At 39.6% G+C, this 7,394-nt stretch overlaps 1 protein-coding gene across 7 annotated transcripts in view; it reads right to left on the reverse strand.

The window, feature by feature from the left end:
* Positions 1-7,394, reverse strand: part of l3mbtl2 (L3MBTL histone methyl-lysine binding protein 2) — a 36,539-nt gene that overhangs the window by 8,057 nt on the left and 21,088 nt on the right. For all 7 annotated transcript variants that reach the window (XM_037981762.1, XM_037981759.1, XM_037981758.1 and 4 more), the window contains 5 exons: positions 6,592-6,668; positions 6,339-6,456; positions 1,912-2,046; positions 1,655-1,740; positions 627-873 (listed from right to left, as the gene is read on the reverse strand). In XM_037981762.1, coding sequence (XP_037837690.1) covers positions 627-873; positions 1,655-1,740; positions 1,912-2,046; positions 6,339-6,456; positions 6,592-6,668 — 663 coding nt within the window. The remainder of the gene's footprint in view (positions 1-626; positions 874-1,654; positions 1,741-1,911; positions 2,047-6,338; positions 6,457-6,591; positions 6,669-7,394) is intronic.

A 7,394-nucleotide genomic window follows, 5' to 3' on the forward strand; every position in this document is an offset into this window, starting at 1 on the left:
CGGGGAAGACCAAGGACACGCTGGAGGGACTATGTTTCTCGGCTGGCCTGGGAACGCCTTGGGATTCCCCCGGAGGAGCTGGCCCAAGTGGCTGGGGAGAGGGAAGTCTGGGTCTCCCTGCTTAGGCTGCTACCCTCGCAACCCGACCCCGGATAAGTGGAAGAAAATGGATGGATGGATCTGTTAAACCGACCGAGTTACAGCCAATTTTGTGTTGGTTAAGGATTATGAGCTATGGTGTCCATCTTGAATTGGGTTGACTCCAAATGTGCAGGAATTGTCATGCTCAAAGAGAATGTGTTAGGGATGATGCTCAGCTATCACCACACCAAATCAATATTTGTAAAACTGGATGATCTGAACCCAATGTTGTGATTGGGAAGTCATTTGGCTGTGGCAGCCATCTTGTATCAGGTTAACTCCAAAAGTTACTGAGTCAAAGATTAATTTTGAGAGCTTCATTAAAATCTTTTCATTGATGCACAAGATATTTTGCTAACATCGTAGACAAACAGTCCCACCTTTTACCTTCGGGTGATAAACACTGCTATTTAATGGTAAACTTGTGATATGATTTGCTTTATTAAATAAAAAACACTGAATATTTATCTTGTTTTTAAACTCACCAGGCGTTTTGATGACATGACCCACTCTGCTGGACCAGCCCATTGGGTGTAGGAGGGGACTCCACATGTGACACCAGAAGTCTGCGACTACATTCTCTGGCGCGTCCGTCTGGTCTGTGTACACCAGCCGAAGGCGGCCTCCAATGATGGAGTCTATGACGGCCACTCGGGTCCGGCTTACATGCCTGGGATCCACCACCTCCACCCGCATGCCTGCTTTGAAAGAGGATTTCATGCTCTCTGCCAGCTGACCACATAAAAGGAAGGAAAATTCACAGATTAGTTCAATGAAATTATTAAACTACTCATTCAAAATATTAATCACCTGCTGCCGAAAGGCGAAGGCAGACGATGGTTTTGCCTGTGTCTGTTTGTCTATTGGCAAAATATCTTTGGAGGATTTTAATGCAACTCTCTGGAAGTAGTCATTGGATGTACATCTACAACTGATTAACTTTAGAATCAACTCAATTCAAGATGGCTGCTACATCCAACTGACCTTAAAACCTCGAAAATGACTATATCTCAGTCAACTGAGCTAAAATTTGACATGGTAGTGGCTTAGACCGATGACTAACACATTTTCTGAGTGGTAACAGAATGTGCAAGATTTTAGTGAAAAGCGAAATTTTAAACAACCTGGAGTCGATTGCGTGTCTGTTGCAAATATCTCATGAACCATTGGACAGATTTTCAATAAAACTTCAAGAAGTAATCATTGGATAAACATCTACAACTGAATAACTTATGGAGCCAAGCCAATTCAAGATGGCTGCCACAAGCAACTGACGTTAGAAAACACAAGTTTGGTGTAGTTGTAGCAGACAGTCATTTACAACACATCCTCTAAGTGTGAGATCTCATGATATAACATGAGACTGCACAAATTCTTATTTTCAAGGTTTGACCAAAATGGCTAAAACTCTTTTTCAACATAGGAGGATCTTAAATGGTGGCATCTCTTCATGTGATACCAGGCTTTTAATCTTCAAAGATTTTGAAAGATGTTCAAACAGTTAAAATGTTACCTTCACATAGAAATCCACAGGTAGAGTGGTGGTCCCCACCATCTTCTTCATCAGATAGTCTTTCCAGTCTGGGATGTTCTTCACATCTACACACACACATAACTTATTCAAAACTAAATATGTTACTATTCTAAAATAATGTGCAAGAAAACCCCAACACATTTAAATCAATCACTCTCTGAAATGGTTCAGATCTATGTCCAGCAGACAGGCACCAGCTCCCTGCTACCCTACATGGAAAAGTGGGTAAGCCTCACTTTGTGGTGGCACCAGCAGCTTGCTTGTCATGGCGCACCACCCAACCGGGTTGAGCTCTCCTGAAACCAGGCTGCACCAGAAATCATGGCTGCTGTCATGCTCGAAGCCTTCGTATCGCAGCAGAGCTTTGTATCCTGCAGAAGAGATGAACGGGGGGGGGGTTTACAAGTCAAGTCAACATGGTGACGGATGCTTTACCAGATTGTTAAGCAAACCTCAAATTCTAAACCACATCAGGTGGCTTCAGAACAAAGCTGAATGTTTTATTGTGTAGTTTTTTTATTCTATCCAGCCTGACTTAGAGGTGATCATGTTGGTTGTTTACGAACAACTAATGGTTTGCAATTATCTTTAAAAAAAAAAAAGAAAGAAAGAAAGAGCAGGGTTGGACAACTGGATTCCAGCATGTGTGTAACAAAATAAACATGATAAGCGTAAACATAAAGGACAAGATGTTTATGCTCGTCACTCTTAGGGTTCTGGAGCTCGTGGAGGGTTTGGAATTTCACATGAAAGAAACTTGAAGGACAACTTTACTTAAGGTTTAAGGGGGTTTATTTACAAATTTACATTTAAACAAATCACCGAACGAGTTATGGATGAGTAATTCTAGTACCTTTATGGCAAAAGGGCTGATTGATGAATCATAGAAATTATGTTTAGATACCAAAATATGAAGGCATTTTTCTGTTTAAACCATTAAAATGGGATGAGAAGATGGAAGCTAACCATTTAGTTAAAGAAAACCAAAGTAAATTATTGTCATATTAATAAGTCTGACTCCAGAATAATCATAAAATTCCAAATAAAAAAAATACTGTTACTAGGGACAAACCTGCCACAAAGCAAATAAATTGAGAAATCTGACTGGCTAAAGAGAACTTTCCAGTGTTTACTGTAGTTTGTGAGGGCATTTGTTAATGAAGGTTGTCCTTGGCACATCCTGGGTGGAACACTCACAGCTCAGACCTCCTCGGTTATCAGTCCGTCTCTGCTCTTGTGTCTGTGTTCATTGGCTTTTTGTCCAAAGTGGTTTTTAGCCCAGCTGAATGTTTGTACATGGCTCAAATCCAGGGATGGCAGAAAGCACTTGTGTGTCTTAATGCTCAAAGTTCAGGTCAATAAAGGTGATATGACTGTTTTTTGGTCCATTGTTACTCAGGTACTGAATTGAATTGAACTGCTTGAGCATGTATTACATGCACATCCTGCCTGAGATAGAAACTTAATGAAAAAATAAATAAAAACCTTATCTAAATTCTATCATCCACTGGTATCAGGGAATTTACAAAACACTCACAAATTGTGTGATAATGATCATCAAAAAAACGTCTATGTGAAAGCATTTAAATAAGCAAGGAACATTAAAAGTTTTTTTTCCATATACAAGAAGTTTAAATCGGATTACAACCTTGCAAATATTAAGGAATTACCACTCTTGGAGGATGTTCTTTTATTTAAAATAGTCCAAAAACGTCCAGTTTCACCCTAGACTGTAGAGGGTTAACGATGGCTTTTGATTAACTTTTCTGGATGTAAATCTCATTTATTTTAGGGGATTTCTGACAGTTTGATTACAGACAGTTCCTCCAGTTCCACTTGTTTCTCATTCGTTTTGTTGTGCATTTTCTGTTTTCGAGACATTGCTTTAAGTCTGCTATCTAAAAGTTTTAATGTCTTCATTGGACTACCAGTACACTTTCCTTTTACAACCTTCATATTTTGTTTGTTCTTGGTCCAGATTTTAGACACAGCTGACTGGGATAAGCCAACATCTTTTGCAACATTTCGTGATGATTTACCTTCTTGAGGAAGTTTCATAATTCTCTCCTTTGTTTAAACTGACATATCTTGTGTTGGACTCGTGATTCATGGTAAACTGCTTTGTGCAACAGATTTCCAAGTTGTGAGAACGTTTTTTTTTAAACCAAAGACTAATGCAGACACCTGATGCAGGTGTTTGTTTTAGTACCATGATTTACAGAGTTTTGCAAATCAAGCTTTCAAACTTTGAACAGAGGAGGCAGCCTTAGATTTCAGCTTTCTGAAATGTTCAATGACACATTAAGCTGAATACTCAGTGTTGGAAAGGCAGTGAGTTGTTGTACTGAGAGCCATCTAGAGGCGAAAGTTGGTAGGTGCGTTATTTAGTTTAGAAACTGATGAGCACTTTAGTCCGACACGGAGCCGGCCACTTTAATCAGCTGATGCAGTTTAAGTTGTTTGCGTAGCTGACAAGACGTAAGTTTAACCTCATAATAGCTGCGTAGGTAATTGTCCTGTGTTTTGCCATTGTATTTAGGCCATGTTTAGCTTGTGTTTTATATAAGTGGCTGTTTGTTTTCAAATGTTTGAGGTTGTTTACTAGACGGGGCTACATGCTAATGCTAACCTCATCCGGTACCGTGTTGCTTTAATTACGTTAATTAGCTGAGTTATAAGTGCTCGAGTTAGTCGTACTGTGCAGGTATAAATGTTGGAGATAGTTTTATAGTTTCTGAAGTAGTTTTATTAATACCGACCGCCTGCATTTCTGATTCTGTTTATTTATTTCTTTTATAGACCACACATACATGAAGAAAATAAGATAATTAGACCTCTGTACGTTACGGCTGTTATATGTCACCAGTAAAGAATTAAAGAGCCTGGAAGAACCAAACATCCTGTCTGTGCTCCTTACCGGCACCCCTCGGAGGATATCAGCACCAGAATCCAAAGTCATTGCTATCGAACACTCAGGCATTTCCACTGTAATTCACACTTTCATGCATGTGACCGAAGCTTCTCTTTGTGAGCAAGGCAAACAAAGACCAGATCATAAACTGTTGTTTGATGCATGAGCACAAACAACAGTCAGAACCTTCCCTCCTGCACCTCGGACGCACAGAAAAGCAACCCTCTCGTTCACCAGGGAAAACTCAAACAAATCCCACCAACAACCCTTTGCTAACTGATGTTAGCAAAATGACAATGGTGCAAGAACACCTGCGTAGCAAAGATTCTCATTTTTCAAGAGATAACAATCGGTAATCAAGCCCCCTCTGCACAGCTCAACTCCAAGACGGCCAAAATAAATCAGTCCATCTGTGGACTGAAAGTTATGTTAGAAAAGGCCAAGACGGAGGAGTGGATTGGGGTAGCAGAGGATCGGATGACAGAGCTGGAAATGCACGTGATAAGGCTGAGTAAGGAGAACAACCTTTTAACTGAAAAAGTTGATCAACTCGAGAATTACAGCCGACGCAACAACATGCATACCATAAATCTCAAAAGGGATGTGAGGGTCCATGTCACTACTCAAATACCAAAGAATCCAATCAAATTCTGAATCCTGATGCAAAACAACGACTGTCGGGTATGAGAAGAACCCGAGGAGAGAAACTGAAGCTTTGGATACTTTGCTGCTGAAAAGTGCTTTATAAAGAAATTTCACTTCACTTGATGAGTTGCAAATGGAGAAATTGTTTTATTTAGAAGGGGTGAAACTAGTGCCAACAAGTAGGATTGTAAACAGTTGGAGAAGGAGGTGGGAAGGAGAGGGGTTTAGTAGAGAGGTAGAGATGGATGTCAACTATTATTGTAACTAAATATAGAGCCAAGGCAGGTGAAGATGATAAACAGGAGCCTTGAGGTACACCAGAGAAGAGGGGGAAAGTTTTGCATTTTGAGTTGGATAAACTGAGAACAGCCAAAGCAATCCTTAATCTTTTTGGTCACAAACCGCTGACTTTCACAGTTTTACAGATCCTCAGGAAATCGAGCTCTGTCCTGGGGTGTCATGTTGACCCAGTGGAGGTGGTGGCAGATAGGAGAATGAGGACTAAGCTTCAGCGCATGGCACTTTCTGACAGCACTGAGCAGCTCCTTTAGTGCCCGGCTGCGGCACCCTAAGTGTGTAAAAGAAAGATACCGCAGGTCTGTCCTTCCAGCCGCCGTCAGACTGTACAACACCTGCTGCTCTCACTAGTTCACTACTCTCTACTGTAGGCAATAAACCCTTTCGCTTTACTTACTTACATCTGGTATGGTGTTCAACTGTGTGCAATAACAAAATTCACCATGTATAACATAACTTACCTATCAGATACTATGTGCAATTATTTATTTACTTTAGTCTATGTGTAACATCATTTATCTGCTTACCCTAACATATACAATCGGAATTTACTTATTTTTTTACTATACTGTTTCAGTATTTTATATATTCACTTGTATTTTTTGGTATATTGGTTCTGTTCTGTCCTCTGTGCTGCTGTAACAATGCAAATTTCCCCGCTGCGGGATTAATAAAGGAATATCTTATCTTAACTTAAAAACATGAATGGAAAAGCATGAAAATATCTCCAATGGGTTGTTGGATTGATTGTAGCCAATAGAAAAGGCTTAGTCTTTCGCCCAACCCTAGGAAGCAGAAAGATGCACAAACCTGCAACCTGGATGATGGTAGCAATCCAGTAAACTTTACTGGGAAGGACTGCGTTAGTGTTGAGGACCTCCACCTTCATCCCTACAGTGATATCATCCCAATAGTCACTTAGTGGAGCCTGCAGAGAGACATGTTTTCTTTAGGTAAAGACCTTTCTACAAAGCTTCAGAGAATTTCAGTAAAGTAACAGTGCTCATGCTAACTCAGAGCTCATCACCGTTTCCTTCTCTTGAACTTCACAGATAAGACTCACATGTGCAAAGCAGGAGACAGATGCAGCCAGAGATGTTTCCCTCTCCAAGTAGGAGCCCCAATCAAACCCTGTGGATGCTACAGAACAGACACATCAGAGGATTATAACATATTACACATCAGAGAAATGATACAACTAATAAAAAACCTTATCATCTCTGGATTCATTTATGAAACAAAAAAAAAATGCATCAAATGCTGATGAAGTTTATGTTAAATCAACACCGGTTCCCAGGATGTGAACTTTATCTACCTAAAATAATGGAGTCAGAAAAGTAAAAATAGCAGCAAAAACTATGAAGTTTCTGAAGAAACAAAACGGGACTGCATGTGTGCATGTTCGTCCTGATTAACCGTTGCTGTAAAAGCTAATTCATTCTAGACAGGCTGATCCTGAACACACGAGGACTATAGCTGTGAAGTTTGGAGAACTTTACAACATTATTATTATTAAATTTCTGTTTGGGTTCAACAAAGTACTTTTTAATTTGAACATTAGTGACCCCTGGTCCATTACACAGGTAAAATAATCAACTTCAAGATAGTTAAAAGTAAGACATTTATTGATTAAAGAAAAAACAAAGAAACAAACAACATCACACTTATATTATAAGTAAAATAATACTAATACACTCCCGATCAAAATCTTAAGACCAGTCAAAAAATTGCAAGAATTTGCATTTTGCACTATTGGATCTTAAGAAGGTTCTAAGTAGAGCTTCACAATGTTAAAGGAAAAAATCAGTGCAAGAGACAAGAACTTTTGAGCGGGGAATTTTCTGCAAACTGCATTTACACTCAAAC

Source organism: Kryptolebias marmoratus, linkage group LG2 (assembly GCF_001649575.2).
Source record: "Kryptolebias marmoratus isolate JLee-2015 linkage group LG2, ASM164957v2, whole genome shotgun sequence".
Lineage (NCBI taxonomy): Eukaryota > Metazoa > Chordata > Actinopteri > Cyprinodontiformes > Rivulidae > Kryptolebias > Kryptolebias marmoratus.